The sequence below is a fragment of the Leucoraja erinacea genome, chromosome 9, assembly GCF_028641065.1.
Source record: "Leucoraja erinacea ecotype New England chromosome 9, Leri_hhj_1, whole genome shotgun sequence".
NCBI classification, from domain to species: domain Eukaryota; kingdom Metazoa; phylum Chordata; class Chondrichthyes; order Rajiformes; family Rajidae; genus Leucoraja; species Leucoraja erinaceus.
This window is the reverse complement of record NC_073385.1, coordinates 58,152,417-58,176,495: the sequence shown is the minus strand read 5'-3', so window position 1 is coordinate 58,176,495 and position 24,079 is coordinate 58,152,417. Positions and strand designations below refer to the sequence as shown.

At 40.5% G+C, this 24,079-nt stretch overlaps 1 protein-coding gene across 1 annotated transcript in view; it reads right to left on the bottom strand.

Annotated features, from left to right (window-relative positions):
- Window positions 1–24,079, bottom strand: part of ubr1 (ubiquitin protein ligase E3 component n-recognin 1) — a 149,391-nt gene that overhangs the window by 71,986 nt on the left and 53,326 nt on the right. The window contains exons 14-19 of the mRNA XM_055640892.1: window positions 19,864–19,992; window positions 11,486–11,678; window positions 8,463–8,524; window positions 6,336–6,446; window positions 4,457–4,522; window positions 1,446–1,547 (exon numbers count right to left, since the gene is read on the bottom strand). Of these exons, the coding sequence (XP_055496867.1) occupies window positions 1,446–1,547; window positions 4,457–4,522; window positions 6,336–6,446; window positions 8,463–8,524; window positions 11,486–11,678; window positions 19,864–19,992 (663 nt within the window). The remainder of the gene's footprint in view (window positions 1–1,445; window positions 1,548–4,456; window positions 4,523–6,335; window positions 6,447–8,462; window positions 8,525–11,485; window positions 11,679–19,863; window positions 19,993–24,079) is intronic.

Sequence of the window (24,079 nt, the reverse complement as noted above, 5' to 3'; positions counted from 1 at the left end):
ACAGAGTGAATGCACTGTGTGGCACCTTTTGCACGTGATACAATAACTCCCAAAGCTTCTTCCACAGCAACATTCAAATCCTTGGCCCTAGGTGTGAAAATTGTAACAGATAGCATTGGGGAAGAAGCGTAACTCTGCAGACTGCACCTGTTCAAGAATATTTTTTCAACCCCAACTCGAGACGCCAATTAAGGCAGGGCTTGCTGTTAACGTTCACGTCCCACGAACAATTAAAAATAGAGAGTAAGGAAGCTTGAAGGAGGCCAAGTTCATCATTAATTTTCTCACAAAAGTGGAATATAAACAATATCAATGACCCTACTATTCAACTTTCTCTTTTTGGACACAACATACATTGTTGGGAAATGCCTGGTTTACGCTCATCAGAAGTGACTGAAACTATTGTATAGGCAGGGACCCACCTTTCCCTTGTGTAATATCACAACTTCCTCGAAGACGAAGCAGCTGTGCATTTCAACATGGACATTGACCAACTCAGTGAAAATCACTGGGTATGATGAACAAAACCCAGTTAGCATGTTTGAACACCATTTATTTTCCTAGCCAGCTGCAGATAAAGTTGTGAAGCTGATGTAAGGTGGCCACAAAAGGATTCAGAACGGTTAAAAGAATAGGAAAAGATATGGTAACCAGGAGCACCATGTGAAAAATCATAAAAGTGCACATTTTGGCAGGAAATATTTTGAAATACTTCTAAATGTTGAGAGATTAGAGAGCTCCGAGATGCAGAGGGAACTGGGTGCTGTATCTGTGGGCAATTTGCATAAGGCTAGTACGTAGGCACTGCAAGTAATTAGGAAAACTAACAAAATGTTATTCATAAGGGGAACTGATTACAATGTAATGGGGTTGTACTTCGGCTATATAGGGCAGTACGAGACTAGATACAGAGTACATTAATTTATTTAAGGACGAATGAAAATATGTTGGAAGCAGTTCACAGGTGGTTTACTGGACTAACAGAGTGACAGCATTGTTTTACAAGGCTATCCTCTGGAGTTCACAAGAGTAAAAAAGAACTTGAATGTAACCATATGATAATGAATGGCCTTCACACAGTGATGTGCAAAGGATGCTTTATTTATGGGAGAATCTAAAACTAGTAGGTCATTATTTTTAAAACAGGAGTGATTACTTTAATGTTTTCTCAGTGGCCAATGAGACTGAAACTTGTTTTTGTCCCAGAGCAGTTAAAGCAGAATCTTTGTATATTTTTAGACAGTGATAGATAAATACCTGACAAGTAAGAGGATGAAAGGATACCAGGAGTCAGTAGGTATGTGGAGTTGAGGTCACAGTCCGATCAGACATTACCTTTTGAACAGCAGAGCTGTGTTGACAATCCAAGTAGCTTACTCCTCCTCCTAATTTATACACATAACATTTGTATCAGCAGTTGATCTTACTTGCATCTTGGATCTTACCTTATTTCGAGCAACTGGAGGCTTAGAGAAGACTTCAAATAATTCGTATCTACTCAGTATAAATATTAGGAACCGATTTGAGTCCATAATAGAGGCTGCAATCTGCAACATGAAGGCATTGTTAACTTTGGTGAAGTGATCAATATCAACAAAGGTGCAGATTGAAGGCAGATTGTAGCTGTCGACACCCAATGTAATATTATCTGGGTCAGTCATGTAATATAATTTCTCGAACTGGACAAACAAATCCTGCTTAATTTTGACTGTACTAGGAATCCCAACATTTCGAAAGAAATCTGTCACATCAGATTCTACCCTATCAAACCAGGTGATATATCCCTTTAGGTGATATATCCAGGTGAAATATCCTTTCACAAAGTGTAAAGCTGTCCCACTTGGGCAACCTAATTGGCGAGTTTAGAATAGTTTAAAAAAATGACATGTTGAAGACCTCCTTCAACTATGTAGAAGACCTCCTTCGACTATGTTGAAGACTAGCTACAACTAACTTCGGGAATATTGGACACCGAATAGTGGAGAGCGAAGACAAACTCCTTCAATCTCCTTTGACCTCCCTTCGACTATGATGAAGACTATCTACGACTACCTTTGACTACCCTCGATTACCTATGACTAACATGCCGTCCTACAATGAGCCACTACGACTAAACCTACTAGTAAAAAAAGTAGCGATTTTTTCCATGGCAACCTTTTTTTTAAACTTGTGGGCATTTTTTAACTTATTGAAAAAAACGCCGCAACCTAGCTGAGGCCTTGAGTACGCGGAGACCACTCTCGAGCATGAAGGAGAGTTACGAAGATCTCCTACAACCTCGTGTCGACCATGCTGCGAGTACGAGTCGAGTGCAAACACGCCAGAACTTGCAGAAATATATGGCCCAAGTGGGACAGGCCCTTAACTTTATGCTGCTGTGAAATAAGCAGATCAGCAACACCTCCCATCTCTATCAACAAAGTCAGGTGTTTTAAATTAATTCAGCTCAATAAGAAATCGTTCTTCATTCATCGTATATACATTTAAAAAAAAGTCACTTTTGAAGATGCAATTTAGAGGAAAGATGCATAATCAACCATAGTAGCCCAGCCTATACTGTGTCTAAGTTTCACATTATGACCACTCTATAGTTAATGGACTTCTTGAAAGTTTTGCTCAACTGTCGGTGACCTAGCAGTGTATTAGCATTCTTAATTAATTTTGAATGTAAAGTACCTGCACCATTCCTTTTTTCATATTATCTTCCCATGCAAACGCATAAGATACAATGTCTACACTACACGTCGTCCCTCCCCACCATTGAGGAACACAACAGTTCTTCCAGGCAAAGCAGAGATTCATTTGTGCTTCTTCCAATGTAGTGCATTGCCTTTGGTGCAATTTAGTTTAGTTTAGAGATGCAGCATGGAAACAGTCCCTCCAGCCAACCAAGTCAGTAACGACCAGCGACCACTTGTACACTTGTTCGATTCTACACACTCGGAACAATTTACCGAGGCCATTCAACCTACAAAGCTACACATCATTCGAATGTGGGAGGAAGCTGGAGCGCCCAGTAAAAACCCACGCAGCCACAGGGAGAATGTACAAACTCCATTCAGACAGCACCCAGAGTTAGGATCGAATCCAGGCCTCTGGCGTATAACTCTACCGCTGCGCCACCTTGCCACTCTCTGACATGGTCTCTTCTATATTGGAGAAACCAAATACAGATTGGTGACTGTCATGCAGAATATCTCAATGCAGTCAGCAAGGGTGAGCCTGGGCTTCCAGGGTAGAGATGCTGCCTTACAGTGCTAGAGACCCAGATTTGATCTAGACTATGGGTAATGTCTGTACAGAGTTTGTACTTTCTCCCTCCTGTCAGATTGATTCTCCATCGCATCTAATCTGTGTCTTCATCTTCCTGCACTGGTCCAGCCGAGCCCAATGTAATCTCAGGGACAACATCAGATTTTGCAACTGGCTCTAAGGATCAAACATTCAATTCAACAAATGTCGGACAACTAGCTTTTCCTGTTTGATTCACAAAGAGCATGGTCATCAATCCATAACATTAATTCAGAGTTTAACTCTCCACAGATACAAACTACCCTGCTGATTATTAGCCAGCATTCTCTTTTATTCTTGAATTCCAGAATCTGTTTTGTATATTAGTTTTAAGCACCTTTTTTCTTTTTTCTGCCCTGCCTTCATTCATCTCTATTTACACCTCTTGCAAACAGATCAACTATCAACAAATATTCATAATTCTCCAAGATGACACCAACAAGTTTGTTACAACAGATTCCCATGGTTTTAACTCTGTCAACGATTCTTCCGTTCTCTCCACCCCAATATTTCTCGAATATTTAAAACAACTTATTATCTTGTTTTTTCCATTCTAGTAAAAGATCACCGTCATAAACTCCACAGGCGCCCCTGATCTCTCCCCACAGGCACTCCAGATCTCCACACATACTCCCAATCACTCCCATGGGTGCTCTTGATCTCTCTCCTCAGGTGCTCCAGGTCTCTCCCCATGGGTGCTCCTGATCCCTCTCCTCAGGTGCTCTCGATCTGCTATTTCCAGTATTCTCCATTTTTGTTTAAGATTTCCAGAGTCGATTCTGTCCTTGATCCTTCAAGAATCTCAGCTCTCTCCCACACTGTTCTCCCGAATCAATTCTGTCAATCTAATACTCTCTCCTTTCATTCCCATCTCTCTGGAACACCTTATATCCAGGAATACCTGTACTGCATCCTAGACTTTATGCCAGTTTCCGTTACTGCAAAAACATACAGTTCATTTAAAAAAAAGACACAAAGTGCTGGAGTAACTCAGCGGGTCAGGTAGCATCCTTGGAGAACATGGATCGGTATCGTTGGAGGTCAGGATGCTTCTTCAGGCCTTGTTGCTCTCTAAGAGCAACAGTCCTTGTTACCCTATATATATTCTATTCAGTTTTATATTTAGCAAACTCGGATACATTTCTTCATTGAATAAATACTGTACCTGTAACATGATTATGTCCTTGTCAAACATCTCTTCCCTCCATTTTACATTTCGGTAGTAATACACCTGGAAGAGAACGGACTGTCAGTTACACACATTTTTCTCATTAACATTTGAGCACATTTGGACAGCAATGTGATGTACATATCTATTTTACAATGATAATGTAAACCCTAGGGTTCTGAAAGAGGTGGCTTTAATGATTGTGCTAGTCAGGATTGGTTCCAGACGATTGGAAAATTTCCAATATTATCCCATTGTACAAGAAAGGAGCAAAGCAGAATAGTGGTAATTACAGGCCGGTTAGTCTGACTTCAGTAGTTGGTAAGATTTTCTCCATTATAAGAAGTATATTTTATCCATTATAAGGAGTATAAGGAGTACTTAGAAGTTCATGATAAAATAGGCCAAAGTCAGCATGATTTTGTGAAGGGGAGATTTTACCTGACAATTCAGCAGGTAAATAGCAGGACCGGCAGAGAAGAGTCCGTGGATGTTGTTTACCTAGATTTTCAGAAAGCCTTTGATAAGGTGCCACACGCAAGGCTGCTAAGAAAGATGAGAACCCATGGTATCAAAAGGCAGATACTAGCATGGATAGCAGGTTGGCTGGATGGCAGAAGGCCAAGAGTGGCAATAAAGGGTTTTTTTCTGGTTGGCTACCAGTGACTAGCGGAGTACCGCAAGGGTCGGTGCTCTTCACGTTGTATATTAATGATTTGGATAAGGGGTTTGAAGGCTTTGTGGCCAAGTTTACAGATGATAGGTGGAGTGAATAAGGATGAGTGGGTTAACATACGATGAGTGTTTGACTGCACTTGACCTGTACTCGCTGGAGTTTGGAAGGTTGAGAGGTACCGAATAGTGAAAGGCTTGGATATAATGGATGTGGAGAGGGTGTTTCCACTAGTGGGAAAGCCTCAGAATTAAAGGACATTCCTATAAGAAGAAGATGAGGAAGAATTCCTTTAGTCAGAGGGTAGTGAATCTGTGGAATTCTTTGCCACAGAAGGCTGTGCAGGCCAAGTTAATGAATATTTTTAAGCCAGAGATAGATAGATTCTTGAATAGTACGGGTGTCAGGGTTTATGGGCAGAAGGCAGGAGATTGGGGTTAGGAGAGAGAGATAGATCAGCCATGATTGAGTTTCAGAATAGACTTGATGGGCCAAATGGCCTAATTCTTATGGCCTTATAACCCTTACGGCCTTACAACCAATTGAAATAAAAAATGTTAAACCACGAAACATCTTTACAAGTAATATACTCAGTTTTGTAAAATAAGTTCAGCAACCCCCTATTTAGCTTTAACATTTTGTTAATTCATTTTCAGTTCACACAAGTTTCTTTACTAAATTCTATCCTTTCTATTTTTGACAGCTCTCAAATGCCAATTTGACTTAAAATAATTCCGGAATCTCTGGCAGATCATTAAGGCAACATCCATTCTGTTACCAGATATTTTGAGGGTTGAAATACATTTCAGTTGAAAGAAAAACGGACCACACAGGATTTCTTGAAGATCAGTTTGTTCAATTTACCATTCCAAATTAAAATTAGAAATAATCCAGTTTGCAAGTGTTCATTTGATTCGGTGGCCTACTTTGTTCTGTTCATTCTTCGGTCTCCAAGGTTTCACACCTGAAAAGTGATCTCCACCCCTCTTGTTCCTGTCTGCCAAGTGATGAGGTTCTATTTTTAAATTCCCCAGAAATATTCCCAAAATTGGAATCAGACTGCAGTGGAATGATGAGCAATGAGTTTACATACACACGGTCGAATTACAATGTCCTTAATCGCTGTATTTATCGTTTAAATTGGTCTACCATTTGAAATAGTAAGAATTTTTCAAACATGCATCGCCAATACTTGTACAATACCTGATTTACTAAGGAAAATCCATTTCTTCGCCACATATCAGCTGATACTTGAGCCATCAGCACTAAGCATCGTAATGGGTGGTCCATCAGTTTTTCGACATGAAATTCTGACTGTAAGAATTGGCATAGTAATTAGTAATTATAGCCCAAGAACCTGCTTCAAGATTCTTCTGCACAGCATGTACAATTTTATTCTATAGCTATTTCCTAATGCCAACATGATCAATATCAAGAGTGTACGTTTATATTCATCCAATTTCTCCAATGAATGAACACAGGTTCTGACTTAAAAGAGGCATGGAAAACATGAATATATGGTCAAAACATATTGGAAACTTCAAAGTTACAGTAAAAAGAACTATTTGTGCAAGCTCAGTAGCTATAGCAAGTGGAATTACAAAGCAAAAATGATTATACAATACACCTTCATTGATTGATTGATTGATTCAATTAATTGTCATTGTCAGTGTACAGTACAGAGACAACGAAATGCATTTTTAGCATCTCCCTTGAAAGGGAGACACAGGGCGTTGCGGTGTGCCCGCGCCTGCCGCCGTAATTACATTCCATTACACACAGGCAAAGGTGGGTGAAGTGTCTTGCCCAAGGACACAACGACAGTATGCACTCCAAGCGGGATTTGAACCGGCTACCTTCCGGTCGCCAGCCGAACTCTTAGCCCATTGTGCTATCTGTCGCCCTGTTCATTTTAACGGACCCCTTTATAAAGAATACGGATATAGTGGCCGGACTTGCCGAAATCGCCACCAGCTTGCACTCCCACCCCGGCCTGTTACAGCCCGTTTCCGATGCCACTTCCACTCCCGAAGTACAACAGCGAGCCCTTCTTCACCAACTACACGGACCAGTTGACACCGATGTTGTTGCAACTCACGTTGCAACCCCTGGGGACGATTTCTTCGGGCCAGTGTCATCAACAAGATGCACACGGTCACCGTGGGGTTCCCTCCCCTCCCACCTGCTGCTGCTTCTTCCTGCCAGCTGTTACTTTGTCTGTTACCGTCTCGACCGTTGCCGCCTCCTCTTACTCTTCCTCCCCTCGCTATGCCCACTCTGCATCTTTTCCCACCTCCACCCTTGTCCTTCTCCCCCAGTGTCACCAACGTACTTCACTTTAGAAACAGCAGCTGGTGGGAGGGGAGGGAGCCCCACGATGACCGTGGTGGTCTGGTTGTTGGCAGTGGCCTGCAGAAAGCACTGGCAGCAGGGGTTACAACGTTAGCCACAACACTAGACGTGTCACCGGACCATGCGGTGGGTTGAGAAGGGCTCGCTGGTGTAGATCAGCGGCATCAACACCTAGTTTTAAGGTGAAATGGCACGTGCTGGAATAACTCAGCAGTCTGAATCAGTCTGAAGAAGGAATTCGACGTCACCAATCCATGTTCTCCAGATGTGCTGCCTGCCCAGCTGAGTTACTCCAGCACTTTATGTCCTTTTATATATTAACCATCATCTGCAGTTCTTTGTTTCAACTACATAAATCCCCCCCCCCCCATGGTCCATTATAATGAGGGTTTACTGTACTTTATACTTTCAGAAGCAGTGTACTTTAAGAAACACGTTCAAAAACAAAGTCTAAATCTGCAATGATGAAATGTAGACATTTTGCAATCGTATAACCTGGTTTAACGTGTGCATCAGAGTGCCAGAGCCCAGGTGTCAGGGGTAATGGGGAGATGGCAGTAGAATGGGGTTATGAGGGAGAGATAGATCAGCCATGATTGAATGGCATAGACTTGATGGGCCGAGTGGCCTAATTCTACTATCACTTGTGATTTAATAAAAGGCCAAGAAGTCACCAAAATGATGTAACAAAGCATTTTTTTTTCAGGATCTAAACACTGGCAAAGCCAGCATATATCACCCATCCCTGAACGCAATGGAGAAGCTGGTGATAAGCCTGTAGCTTTAACTTCTGAAGAAGATCTGGTAAAGGGGCTCCCACAATGATGTGGGGGAGCGAGTTCCAGGATTTAGACCCAGCAGCAATGAAGGAAACCAATATATATTTCAAATTCCCCAGTCTCCAGTATCATTCAGTTTCCAATATCAGTCGAATATAAATCATGGAATTATAAAAGATGGATATTGTTCTTCACTTACCGATGGCACAAACTCCTCAAGCTTATTAATTGCTCCACTCTTGCTCAGGTGTACATGCAAACCTAAAACACAAAGCAATTTGTAAGAATTCAAAGAGGAATTGTTGTCAACAATAAAACAAGCAAACCCCCTTTGTACCCAAATACACCAGGTCAGCTGGAATGTTGATTTAATTTTATGACAAAATAATACACAACACCAAACGTGTTGATAAGATATATAGTTTTATTAAGTTATTGAACTAAGTTTCCAGAGTACTAGGCAGATGGTTCAGGGACAAAAGATTGAATCTCACAATGGCAGTTTAGAGGTTCAGACTGCATAGAGAGGCAGCTGAGAAATTAAAAATACACATAATTAATAACACCTGAAATTAATAATCTATCATCAGTAATATTGTAAGTAAAAAAAATTTTCACCAATGTTTGTTCTGTCTGGCTTGTATGCAATCCCTGACCCAACGTGTCTCTGCCATCTGAAATAGCCTACCAAACCACCAAGTTGCATTTTATCACCACCCATTTATTTCTCATAAATGATCTCATGAAACCTACAAAATTAGCTCAACAGGGAAGATGCTTCAGACTATGTGGAAGACAATGTAGGACTAAGAAGAGAGACAATTTCTTCATGCAATGCGTTGTGAAACTTTGGAACGTACTAATTTGGAGGGCTTTAGAGGCCCAGTCAGTGAAAGATTGCATTCAAAACTGATATTAATAGATTTCTGCATAAAGGAATTAAGGGATGTGGGGATAGCATGGAAAAATTAGGTTTGAGGTAGAAGATTAGCCATGATTCTTGAATGGTAAACTGGGCTTGAGGAGCCGAATGGCTTAACTGCTGCCCCTATCGGTTATGTTTTTACATTCTAATGGTAGAAGGTGCCTAATGGGAGAAGTCACCTTCCTGAGCCACAGTCCTTTGTGTTTAGACATTGCTGGGTAAGGAATTGGAAATTTGGACCTAGTGGTGATGAAGGAATCGTGATAAGTTTCCATCTTGACCAAAATCTTGCAGATGATGGTGTTTCCATTTGCCTGCTGCCCTTGTCCTTCTAATCGGTAAAAGTTGTTGGTTTGGGAGGTACCGTCAAAAATGCCATGGCATGTCATTTCGGTACATTTTGTAGATGGTGCATATTGCAGCCATCATGTGTTAGTAAATGCTCAGGGGATGATTAAGGGTTGAAAAATAAATGCTGGCCAAGCCAATAATATCCACATCACGAGAATAAATTAATCAATACCTCTTCCATCAGTGACAACAACTATATTCCTGTAAAAACCCAAATTAACATGAGTTGGGAAAAACATAAGGAAAAGCAAAACCAAGAAACATTTTTCTGTGTTTTAGAGGGCAGTATAAATGCTGTACATCCATCACCACAAATGACTGTAATCCCATTGATTAAACTGCACATTGTAGATTTCCTGGTATTAAGTACTTTAGTTTTCATGAGAGACTCAACGCAGACACAGACCATTTGGCCACCGAGTCTGCGCTGACCAGTGATCACCCCATACACTGGCACTATCCTACACACTAGAGACAATTTTACCAAAACCAATTAACCTACAAACCTGTATGACATTGGAGTGTGGGAGGAAACTGGTGCACCCGGACAAAACCCAAGCAGGCACAGGGAGAACGTCCAAACTCCATACAGACAGCACCTATAGTCAGGATTGAACCCGGGTCTCTGGTGCTGCAAGGCAGCAACTCTACCGTTGCGCCACTGTGCCGTCCGTTAGTACTGAAAGCTGCCATGATTTACTACAAATCATACAGACGAGTACAGAAAACATTACACTGGTATAAAACTGCTTCCAAATCTTGGAAACAAACCAAGGTGCTATCCTAATTTGCATCGTAAATATATCTGTGGATTAGGCTGCTGCCTCGTGATTACTTCGAGATACTCTACCTTATTTTAATTTTGTTTATGTAAATTATTTAATAGATTCCGGCTATCTGTACACTCAAAACACAAAAATCTAGAGGCACTCACTCAGAGGCACTGTAACGCATACATTGAAAAAATAATAATTTCCAAAGTGATCTGTACTTCGAGATGCTAGAATTCAATCTTGGTTTCATTTTCAAATCAAGAATGTAATCTTGATTCACAAGCACTGTCCATAAAAATGATTTGAGCCATATACAAGGTTCCATGTGTAGTGTCTAGTCTGTGGCAAGTTAGCTAATCTCAGCCATGATATTATGGCATGATAAATCCTTTGGGAAACGGAAGAGTAAGGAGAAAGAATGTAACTAGGGCACTGCTTTGAAATTCATCAAGAACAAAGTTAACATTTAGTGAGCCATCTTGGGAAGATATCACAACGAATCAGCTTTACATAGCTATTTTCAGAAATCAATGGAGGCAATGTTCACTATTTCATTATATAACGGAGCCTCTCCAACATTTCCTAAGTGCAACTATCCATTAGGATAAAATACATTAGGATAAAATATTCTTAATGCTAATAGACGGCAGTACATTTGATGTCTGACACGCAACTGTATTAGCCTATACCCTAATCTGTTCCATTGCATTTCCCTTTGTTTTATTTTCAGGAAAAGGATCAGGGACATGGCCATAAATTAGTTCAACAGACTGGAAATAACCAGAAAAGCAAGAAGGAAGTTTTAATATAGGAGAAATGTTCACACATGGAATGGGACAATAGCATTATGTGGTATCATGTTACTGCATTTAACCAGTGGCCAATAATTAAAATACCACAATAGGTCTTTTGTTAAATTGATTACACAATCAATTAAAGTAATATCAATTGTTTAATTATATAATAAGGGAACATAGAGTAACATGGTGGTTTGCCTCAACTAATCAGGGCCTGGGTTCATGGTTTCTGTTGTTAAGACGCAAAGTGTTCTTTCTTCCATGTTAGATTGTCCCCCTCATTCTGCCATATCACAATATTATCTAGGGTACTCAAAATTGCTCCCCTCAAGTAATTCCTATTATGTAGCCAGTGAGGCAATATCCTTAAACCAACCTGCAAGGAGCCTGGATAGGGGAAGGTGAATACTGACAGACTCTCGAGATACCAAATAGCGTTTCAAGCTGATGGAGTGACCACACATAGTCAGAGTGTTGTATTGCTTCCTTGCATTGCGTTGACTGCACTCATTGTTACACTGGGATAAAACACGGTGGCACTCCTTGTAGGCTCGAAGAAGAACTTGCTCCTGCACGTATACATAAGAAATAATATAAATAGGAGAAGGAGTACGCCTTCCGGCTCATTATAGTCTGCTCCGCTACTTCATATAACTTACCTCAACTCTGCTTTCCCATCCTAATATCATATTTTGATTCCCTTTCAGTAATATCCAAAACATTTACTTTGGAATGAAACATTTTCAAGGGAATAAAACAAATTATTGAAGAACCAATTGTTTAAAGTATGAGTGACAAGGAGAGTCACCAGGCAATAGCTGCCTGCGTCTTTGCAGTCCAGCTGTAAATGATCATTCCAAAAAAGACTTCACTAGGAGAAAGCTGCATTTTTAACTTGCACAGTTCATCCAATGAAGTATTATTTCACAGTATAAAATTTGCCTCTATAATTTGGGCACTGAACGTCCCCGCCAAGCAATCTGCTTAAAACTGAATCATCTGCTTCAGTGTCATTGGGTGGGGAATAAATATTGGAGAGAAAATTGGGATTAGAGCCCAGCTCAGAAGTAGTCTCCAAAACTCTGAACACCTCCCTCATCCTTCCCTGAATCCTTGCCTTTGCATCATTGAAAAACTTTGAAATTACATCTGTGGGCCCGTGTTGAAATTACAAAACTTTAAAAAGAGCACTGTCCCCAAGACTAGTCCCTGGGAATTACCACGGTAATGCTCCCTTGTTAGTGTTTTGTCACTATGAAATGTTATGAACTGCATTTAGTCCTTTGAGTAATTTTTGTGTTGCAGTTTCCATTGTCCCTTTCAACCCACGGGCTTCATGTAAAATATTTAGCAGTGAGAGATCCCATGCAGCCCAACTCATCTATAGAAGCTTTCACACTCCACTTACTCCTCTGTTTTCAGCATACTAACAAAACCCTCTATTTCTATCTACTTCATGTGCTTATTAGCTTCCCTTTAAAAACATTAATTCAATTTGGATTAACCACTTCCAAACGGTAATACATTTCACATTATTATCATTCTCCAGATAAAAACGTTGCTTAAGATTTTCCTGTCTGATTGCTTGGTGACTTATTGATTTACTTTTCCCTGTAAACCAGAAAAAAACCCAATCTATCAAAACACCGAGTTTACACCTTCAACCATCACTTTTTAAAAGCAAAATAAATCAGCCTTGAAGTCTCTTCTTTTAAACCAGCCTTTCATATTTGGTTCCATTCTTATGCATTTTTGTTGCATTTTTCCCATGCCTCAACTTTGTTGTAATAGGGCACAAGAACAGTATTCAAAATATGTCTATATATGATCAAATGCCAGTTTAGTAAAGCTTTGGTGGCTTTCAATTGCATTCCCTTTTCAAAGTGTCTGTCTTATATTTGTTGCAACCTCATTGGTTACATCACAACTTTTGGTGATTAGGTGTTTGCAATCCTGACCCCTTAGTTCTTCCGTCCCATTTAGACTATCTTGAAGCACTGCAGGTTTTCCTTTACATATCCGTTCACAAGCTCATACATTATTTTCAGTCCTCCTCAGTAAGCCTTCCAATTTAGTACAACAAGATTTTCATCTGACCATATATTAAAATAAATGAGGACCAGCCATCCAAGCATAATTCTTGACGACCAGTCATCCACATTGATCTACAATTTGATCTATCTTTCAGCTTTTGCAATTTGTGAGCGTTCCTGCTACTATTCCACCGACTACATGTACTGAATCCTTGAGGCTCTGATTCAACATCAAGGTGAAAATACCTGCTCCAGAGGGCAACAGTAGTGATTTAACAACAACTTGTTTAAAGTAATTACAGATGGGCAATAAATCCATGCAATATAAAATGAATTTTTAAAAACAAACCTGCTATTTAGTACTTTGTCAAGCTCCTTCTTAAAGACCATCAACTGCACCCTCATTAACATCATTTCAAAAATCGTCAGTCAAATCTTATCTTTAACAAATGTCTGCTCACTTTTATTTATTAGGCTCTACACTTTCCAAATGCCAATTAACCAGAGTTATTCTCTCTGAAAGTTTCCTCACAACAAATAAGGTCCACCTGTGCCTTGTCTTTAAAAAAAAAAAATGGTGAAACATTGGCAATACTCCAGGACCATTCTCATTTCCAAGGAAGTCCATTTACAGACCATTTGCAATTTCTGCCTTTACTTCCCAAAGCAACAAGATCCATCCCAATCAGACCAAATTACTTTGCACATTGAGAAAGAGTATGCTAGCCAAAGAAACCATTGCCTCCTCTAGTTACAATAACAAGAGTGGACAAATGGCAAGTTCTCATTTCAGACCTAAGCTATGCCCTCCATTTCTAAAGAAATATCAACTTTTGGTTCATAACCTGGCCTACCTTTCTGTTCCTTCCCCTTTATATTATGTGCTTATAAATTACTATTACTTTTCCTCCCATGCCAGATGGTGAGCCAAAAAAATCCTATGCGAGTAGGCATTTTATATTTATATACTGTACATTAAAAACAAGAGGGTAACCAGAGAAAGGATAGGGCCAATCAAGCACGCAAAGAAGAATTTACACTTGGGGCTGGAGGAAATGGTCAAAGTACTAAGCGAGTGCTTCACATCAGTATTCACCAAGGAGGAGCATAGGGAAGACAATTAAATCAGGGAGGGGTATGCAGATATTCTAGGGTATGTTGATAACAATGAGGTGTTGTTAGGTTTTTTGAAGAACATTAAGGTGGATTTCCCCAGGGTCTAATGAGATCCATTCAATGTCATTGAGAAAGGCAAAAGAGATTGCTGGAGCTTTGTCAGAGATCTTTGTATACTCTTTACCTACAGGCAAGGCCCGACAGAACTGGAGGACAGCGAATGTCATACCTTTGCTCGGGAGATAAACCAGAAAATTACTCAATGGTGAGGGAATTAATGATAAAGACTCTGAGGGCCAGGATCTACTCACATCCGAAAATGCAGAGACTTCTTAGGGACTTCTTAAGAGGAGGGAAGAGACAGTAACCCTAAGATTTTTGCCTCCATCACAGTGAGGAGGTGCCTGGTGAACTCACTGTGGTGGATGTTAATTTGTGTTTATTGTGTGTTTTGTTGTTTATTATTACATGTATGGCTGCAGGCAACGACATTTCGTTCAGACCGAAAGGTCTGAATGACAAATAAAGGATCTAATCTAATCTAATCTAATATAAAGTATGACTTTGTGCAGGCGAGGTCATGTTTTACAAATTTGTAATGCTGAGGCTTTAGAAGAAGGTGTTGGTGAGGTCATATTTGTAATATTGTGAGCAGTTTGGGGCCCCACATGTGTTGACATGTGAAGGATAAGAGAGTCCTCAGGAGGTATATGAGAATGTTCCTGGGGATGATTGGTCTAGATAGAGGGGTGCAGAGAGAGTGTTACGAGTAGTGGGAAAGTTTAGGACCAGAGAGCACAGCCTTAGAATAATAGGATGCATTTTTAGAATGGAGATGGGGAGGAACTTCTTCAGCCAGAGGGTGGTGAATCTGTAGAAATCATTGCCACAGATGGCTCTGGAGGCCGTCATTAGGTATCTTCAAAGCGAAGATTGATAGGTTCTTGATTAGGATGAGAATCAAAGGATGCAGGGCAAGGTAGGGTTGAGAGGGGAAATAGATCAGACATGATTGAACGCGGAGTAGATTCGATGGGCTGAATGGTCTAAATCTGCTCCTATGTCTAATGATCTAGAAGAGGTTCACCGGGATAGAGTCATAAGGAGAAGTTGGACAAATCTGTATTTTTTTTTCTATGAAGTTTTGAAGGCTGAGGGGCAACTTGAAAGTGCATAAAATTTTGATGAGGCCTAGATAAGGTGGATAGTCAGAATATTTTTCCCAGATGAAAATGCGAAATACTAACGGCATAGGTTTAAGGTCAGAGGGCGATTTACAAGACATGTTTTCTTTACATAGAGAGTGGTAGGTGCCTGGATGCGCTGCCAGGGTAGTTGATGGAAGCAAATAGAAATCTTTAAGAAACATTTTGAAAGAGACATGAACAGATCAGGAATATTGGGATATAGACCATGTGCAGGCAGATGTGCAATTTGGATTGACATCATTGTCTGCACAGGTATAGTGTGCTGAAGTGTTCTATATTCTAACACAAAACAGATCCAGAAATATTCCCCAATTGGTAATTAATGAGGAATGAGGCAGTTTTATATTTTCCTTTATGAACTTGAAAAATGTTGTTATCTCTATGGTGTATTGAGATCAGTGGAAATAAACTGAATTTAGCAAACTTGCGACATCCTTAATCCAGTGCTGTCTGTAAATTCACCCAAATTATTGGGTGGTAGCAGCATACAAAGATCAGATTGATCAAATCAACACAAGTAATAAATGGTTTCCAATCCTCCAAGAGATGGCCCTCAGTGAAATGCTAGTATGATGTTAACTTTGCCCTCAAGAACAATGGTGTCCACTGGAAAGTTCCATGGGTCATGGCAAGATTTCATCTATCTCATTTGGAAAATCTAGACTGGAACAATTTCATTGGGCCAACTAACACCTGTCACAAGGACAACATTCAATAATTCTATTTATCCAAAGTACTAAACTGGCTGTAAGCAGCTCTGAAAATTGCAAAGTTACTACAAAAGTATATTTTCCTTTCTTTCTTGGGGCCAAAAATCTACTCTCCTTTTAACAATGCTTGGAATGGTGATAGTGTGTGTGGGATTTAAAAGGAATTCTCATGATAATGACACGTGGTGCATTAAAAAAAAAATTAGATATTAAAAAGCACTATCTCCTTCGTGAAAACATTACACGCTGGAAATATGTTTCAGGCCAAGAGTATCTATGGATGGAGAATTATTTTTTATGTTCTGTGACCGGAACATCAGGTAGCAGGTTAGGAATGAAAAAAAGGGAAGTAAGGAGAAGGTCTGTGATGTGGTTGAAATTAGGAGAAATTGAATGACAAACGTGTGATAGCATCAGCTGCAAGGAAGTGAGGGTCAGCAGATGAATGAAATTTGAAATTACAACAAAGAAAAAATGATAGGAATACAAGGGTGAAAAGACTGACTTAAAAAAGACTCAAAAGTGCTGTGACCCAACTCAGTGGGTCAGGCAGAATCTCTGGAGAACATGAATAGGTGACATTTCAGGTCAGAACCCTATTTCAGTCTGATTGTGGTGGCACATGAAGAAGGTTGGAAAAAAGGCGGGGGCCGGACAAAGTTTGGCAAGTGCTTGATACTTACAGGCGAAAGGTTTTACAATTGGCAGATGGTTGGACAAAGGGCAGAGATGAAAAAACTAAGTGTGAAATAAGCATGGAAAAGCCAGGGGAAGGAATGAAGGTGGAAGGGGTCAAAGTGAAACTGGGTGCAAATCTAGATGGGGCCCAGGGAAGAGAAGGGGTAAAAAGGGGGGGCGGGGGGAAATGGTTCATAGGTTACCTATATAATATCGGTGAATTCAATAGGTTGTAAGCTACCCAAGTAGAATATTTTGTGCTGTTCCTCCAGTTTGCATGTGGCCTCACTCTGGCAATGGAGGAGGCCAAGGACAGAAAGGACAGTATGGGAATGGGAAGAGGAATGGTTAGCAATTGGGAGATACTGCAAGCCTTGATGGACCAAGCACAAGTGTTCAGTGAAACGGTCGCCTAGTCTAGGCTTTGTGTCACCAATGCACAGGGGGGCACATTGCAGAGGGGGGGAAGGGGGGTGACCGGATGCAGTAGATGAGGTTAGAAGAGGTGCACATGAGCTTCTCCCTCACCTTGAAGGACTGGAAGGATCTCTGCGTGGATGTGAGTGAGCTGGTCAGATGCTTTCCTCTGCAACATGTCGGCATTTGTTCGGCATGGACTTGTAGGGCCGAGATGGCCTGTTTCCGTGCTGTAATTGTTATATGGTTATATGTCCTGTGGTTGCAGGGGAAAGTATCTGAGGAAGAGGTAGTGTGGGTGAGAGGTGAAAAGTGAACCAAGGAGTTGTGGGAGGGGGCAGTCAGTCTCTGCAGAAGCCAAAAAGGGGTGGGGGTGGGAAGATTTTAGTGGGACCACGCTGAAGGAGGCAGAAATGTTGGAGAATGATGTGTTTGATGTGGAGGCCTATGGACTGAAAAATAAGAACAAGGGGAACTCTATCCTTGCTTGGATGCAGAGGCTGGTGGGGTGAAGGTTGGATGCAGAATAAGGGTCTCGACCCCAAATGTCGCCTATTTCTTTTCTCCTGAAATACTGCCTGACCCGCTGAGTTACTCCAGCACTTTGTGTCTATCTTTGGTGAGGTGAAAGGCTGGATGCCGTGATTGGCGGGGTGAACCACCCCACCAGCAATCTAATTTTGCAAGATCAGCAACTTGAAACATTAACAGTTTCTCTTTTTGGTAATATTCAGATTTCCCCAACATCTTCCTCAGATTTTCAATATCTGCAGTATTTTTTTGCTTCTGGGATTCTGAACAGGAGTGGATTCCAGTCAGTGACTGATGGATGCAACGATGTTCCTCTCATGTAAGAACATGCAAGATCTAATTCAAGACTCTTGAAGCAAAGAATAACACAGATGTGGATAGCAAGGAAGGTGATGCGAGGACTCCGAAGGGTATAGATCAGCTGAAAGTTGTGGTGTATTGGCAGAGGGAATTTAATCTCAACAAGTGCGAGGTGATGCATTCTTGAAAGTCAATTTTAGGGCAATGATGTATTCAATAAATGGAAGGCCACTGAGGAATGTAGAACAAAGGGACCTTTCGAAAGTGATACAAAGGTCAATAAGGCACTGAAGCATACATATTGCATTCCTACTTTCATTGCTCAGTGGAAGATATGAAAGTTTGAATGTTATGTGGCAGCTTTATTAAACTGGTTAGGCTGCATTAGGTGTATTTTATGCAGTTCTAGTCACCACATCACAAAGGAGGTGACTGCACTGGGGACAGTACAGATGATTTACCAGGACGTTGCCAGATGACTTTAGTTATGGGTAATAATTGGATAAGCTGTCCTTGTTTTCCCTGGAACAAAGGAGGCTGAGCTGCTATGTAATAGAGGTATATAAAATGATGAGGCATAGACAGGGTAGTCAGAATCTTTTCCCCATGGTAGGGCTTTCAAAAACAAGAGGGCAAAGTTTTGTGGGAGGAAGGAGTTTTAAAGGGGATTTAGAGGGAATATTTTAAAAACACAATATATAGTTGATATCTGGTGGCAGAGGAGGTGGTGGAATCAGATACAATCATTATGTTTAAAATACATTTGGACAATCACTTAAATAGGCAAGTGATATAAGGATACTATCCTCATGGAATTAGTGTGGATGGGCAAAAAGGTCCCATATGAACGTGGTGGACTGTTTCTGTGCTATATACATATCTCTGCCACTCTACGTTGGAAACTAGCCAGCACTGTAATAACCCTGACCTTTTCCTTTTACTCTTTCTGCCCAACCTTTTCTTAGCAACTTCAAACTTGTTTCATTTCTGATTTGTCCCAGTTCTGCTTCAGGATCAAAAACTGAAATGTTCACTGTTTCTCTCTCCACAGATGCTGAGCATTTCCAGCGTTTCATGCTTTCACGTGCATATTGGTGTAAGATTGTCAGTCCTCTGATCAACTAATTTCACTCTACAATTTGAAAATGACTGAGAGATCTACTTCTGGAAAGCTTCCAGCTCAGAATGATCTCATCACAACCACTGCACGCACAGACCATCTTCAAAATGAGAAACAACAAAATCTGTAACAACGTATCAAAAGTTATGTCAAATTTGAAAGGTGCAAGGGCAAAAGCATAGGACAGTTACATCTTTCATATCAAATTAACCCCTGCTGTAATGCCCATTAATTGGCATAGCCTGTTAGAATCGCACAGCTATTCAGTCCATTTGTGAAGAGCTAGATAGAGAGAAATTCTGGAGCCAGGATCTCAAACAACCATAGCTAGAGATTTGCTTTTCTGTTTCTATCCTCTGTTCCTTCTTGATTAGATCACTGCCTTATTGGTTTCTCACAATTACCTTTTGTTTAATCTAATCTCAGGGTTCAGAACATGCTATTAAATTAGCTTTTTTTTGCAGCCGATGGTGCCTTGAGCATACATTATGTTTGCTTATCTATATTCCACAACAAATAGCTGACGCAGAGCATGTACATTGATGTAAACAGGTTACATTTATTTATTTTCTTTCAGTTGCTGTAGCATGCGAAACCAAAAAATATATTTAGATATTGAAAGGCAAAATCATAGTACTTACATCAGATGCACACCATTCCTGTACCATGGACAGAATACATTTCAGAAGCATTTGGATAGTGAATGCTGGCTCCCATTCAGGCTCTATTTCAAGGTGTTGCCCAATCTGTCGGCTCACTGGCTCCATGTTCTGTAAGCAGGGCATAAAATTAATTGTCACACTTTTTCCCCCCCACCAAGAATTCCTTCATCAAATGCAAATTCCTGATTACTGCATTCAAACAATAAAATCAAAGCAAAATTACTGACAAACAAAATGACAATCTGTTCCTTCATAAATTTGGATAACATTCACCATTCTAAATATTTTTTTTTATAAATAATACAATTTTTTGTCAAACTGACAATTAGAATGTCAATAGGAATTCGAAGTTAAAACTCCATCCCACCATAACGTATATTTTAAACCGCATCCAGAATGTTGATACAGCCAGTAAAAGAACAAGAGCCTCTGTCCTATTACAGTCAGACATGGTTTCTGTGAGTCAGTTTGCAGGCTGGGAAGGACTAGGCCTGTTACTCCAAATGGAGTGTTTCATAAAACAAAAGGGACCATAATCTATTCCTAAAGCAATTAATCTCTGCTGGAAATTAGGAAAGTGATAATAGTCAGAATCAGAACTGATCAAAATGGTAAATTTGGCTATTGATAAATAACAAGCATGATGGGTACAAATGTCACTGATTGATTGGTTGAATCATAAGGAAGTTTTATTATGATCAGTTGCTCACCAGAGGTAGGCGTCTCGTCTCTGAATGGCCAGAAGATAATAGTAAATGTTTAAAGGTCTGTTATGCAAATCCTTACGTGTAACTTTAGCATTGGATAATATTGGTTACATAATTATGCTAATGCTAAGTTGTGCTAATTTCACCTTGGAAATCTGTATCTGAGCAATTTTTAAATTAGTGAACTAAGGAAATGACTGCAGTGTGGAGAATGGTTTACTCCCACTATTAGAGTTTATATTTTTAATGAACACTTAACCCCAACTCCATTCATTTTTTATTTGAGAGTTGACAAAATAACATTTATACAGAATTACCGAGGGACAGAAATACGAATCCTCGACTTCCTCACCAACAGACCATGATCAGTAACGAAACAGTAACACTTCCTCAATAACACAGGAGCACATCAAAGCTGTCTGCTCAATTCCCTGTTCTACTCTATCTATACCCATGACTGTGTAACCAGACACAGCTCCAACACCATCTACAAATTTGCAGACGACACATGGATGGTATCAGAGTACAGATAACAGAGTACAGGATAGAGATTGATAATCTGATTGAATGATGTCCTAATAATAAAACTGCGTCCAATGTAAGCAAGATCAAGGAACTGATTGTTGACCAGAAGGGAAAAGGCAGAAATCCATGATCCTGTCTTTAATCAGCAGTGGAGAGATTCAACAGCTTCAAGAGTGTGGCAGAGGTTCACTTGCACCTCTTCTTATCCAGACTTCTCCATTTGATGCTCACAATGCAGCGTCCTCTAAATTGGTGAATCCAACTAGTGCCTGTGCTCTGCTCACAATGACCATCTCGAGCTTCTGGTTGCTTGTTATTTTAACCTTTCTTCTCTTCCCACTACCACACCGACCTATCTGGCATCTGTATTCTCCATTGTGACGGAGGCCAAATGTAAATTGGAGGAACAACATCTCAAATTCCACTTGGGTAACTTACAACTCAATGGATATTGAATTTTACAATTTCAAGTAACCCATACATCCGATGCTCTCCTCCCACACACACTCACCTATTCACCTAGTTTTTTTTCCCCCCTTTGTTCATTCCTCCCATCCCCTCTCCCATTCAAGTTCCATCTACCCAACATCCCTTCCCCATCTGGCTCCACATATCACCTACCAACCTCTGTCCCAACCCTCCCAGGTTCCAGTTGCCCATTATCCCCACGCCATCTGGTTTCACCCATCAGCCAGCAGACTCTATCCCACCACACATGACCTGCTACATGCTGGCAGTCTTTCCCGTTTCCTCTCAGACCCGATTCAGAATCTTGACCTGAGAAGATAACATATCATTTGCCTCCACAGATGCTGCTGAAACTGAGTTCTTCAAGTGTGTACGAAGGAACTGCAGATGCTAGTTTACACCGAAGATAGACACACAATGCTGGAGTAACACAACGGGACAGGCAGCATCTCTGGAGAGAACGAATGGATGATGTTTTGGGTCAAGACCATTCTTCAGACTTCTTCAAGTGTTCTGCTTTTGTTCTAGTACCAAAGGACCATGGGTTTGAATCCCTGCTCAGTCAAAAACATTTTACTAACATCTCATGTACAGGGCATTCAGAACGTATTCAGACCCCTTCGCCTTTTCCACATTTTGTTACGTTACAGGCTTATTTTAAAATTGATTAAATTCATTTTTTTAATCATCAATCTACACACAATAGCCCAGAATGAAGAAGCAAAAACGGGTGTTTAGAAATTTTTGCAAAGAAATTAAAAATAAATAACTGAAATATCACATTGACATGTATTCAGATCCTTTGCTATCACTCAAAATTGAGCTGAGGTTCATCATGTTTCCATTGATTATCCTTGAGATATTTCTACAACTTGATTGGAGCCCACCAGTGGTAAATTAAATTGATTGGACATGATTTCGAAAAGCACACACCTGTCTATATAGAAACATAGAAAATAGGTGCAGGAGTAGGCCATTCGGCCCTTCTGCACCGCCATTCAATATGATCATCCAACTCAGTATCCTGTACCTGCCTTCTCTCCATACCCCCTGATCCCTTTAGCCACAAGGGCCACATCTAACTCCCTCTTAAATATAGCCAATGAACTGGCCTCAACTACCTTCTGTGGCAGAGAATTCCACAGATTCATCACTCATTGTGTAAAAAATGTTTTTCTCATCTCGGTCTTAAAAGATTTCCCCCTTATCCTTAAACTGTGACCCCTTGTTTTAGACATCCCCAACATCGGGAACAATCTTCCTGCATCTAGCCTGTCCAACCCCTTAAGAATGTTGGTTACACAAAAAAAAGCTGGAGAAACTCAGCGGGTGCAGCAGCATCTATGGAGCGAAGGAAATAGGCAACGTTTCGGGCCGAAACCCTTCTTCAGACTGATCGGGGACGGGGGTGGGCGGGGACAAGAAAGGGAAAAGGAGGAGGAGGAGCCCGAAGGCTGGGGGATGGGAGGAGACAGCAGGGGGCTGAGGAGGGGGAGGAGACAGCAAGGACTAACAAAATTGGGAGAATTCGATGTTCATGCCCCCGGGATTAATCTCTGCTGGAAATTAGGAAAGTGATAATAGTCAGAATCAGAACTGATCAAAATGGTAAATTTGGCTATTGATAAATAACAAGCATGATGGGTACAAATGTCACTGATTGATTGAATCATAAGGAAGTTTTATTATGACCAGTTTCTCACCAGAGGAAGACGTCTCATCTCTGAATGGCCAGAAGATAATAGTAAATGTTTAAAGGTCTGTTATGCAAATCCTTACGTGTAACTTTAGCATTGGATAATATTGGTTACATAATTATGCTAATGCTAAGTTGTGCTAATTTCACCTTGGAAATCTGTACCTGAGCAATTTTTAAATCAGTGAACTAAGGAAATAACTGTAGTGTGGAGAATGGTTTACTCCCACTATTAGAGTTTATATTTTTAATGAACACTTAAACCTAACTCCATTCATTTTTTATTTGAGAGTTGACAAAATAACATTTATACAGAATTACCGAGGGACAGAAATACGAATCCTCGACTTCCTCACCAACAGACCATGATCAGTACGAAACAGTAACACTTCCTCAATAACACAGGAGCACATCAAAGCTGTCTGCTCAATTCCCTGCTCTACTCTATCTATACCCATGACTGTGTAACCAGACACAGCTCCAACACCATCTACAAATTTGCAGACGACACATGGATGGTATCAGAGTACAGATAACAGAGTACAGGATAGCGATTGATAATCTGATTGAATGATGTCCTAATAATAAAACTGCGTCCAATGCAAGCAAGATCAAGGAACTGATTGTTGACCAGAAGGGAAAAGGCAGAAATCCATGATCCTGTCTTTAATCAGAAGTGGAGAGATTCAACAGCTTCAAGAGTCCCGGGGGCATGAACATCGAATTCTCCCAATTTTGTTAGTCCTTGCTGTCTCCTCCCCCTCCTCAGTCCCCCTGCTGTCTCCTCCCATCCCCCAGC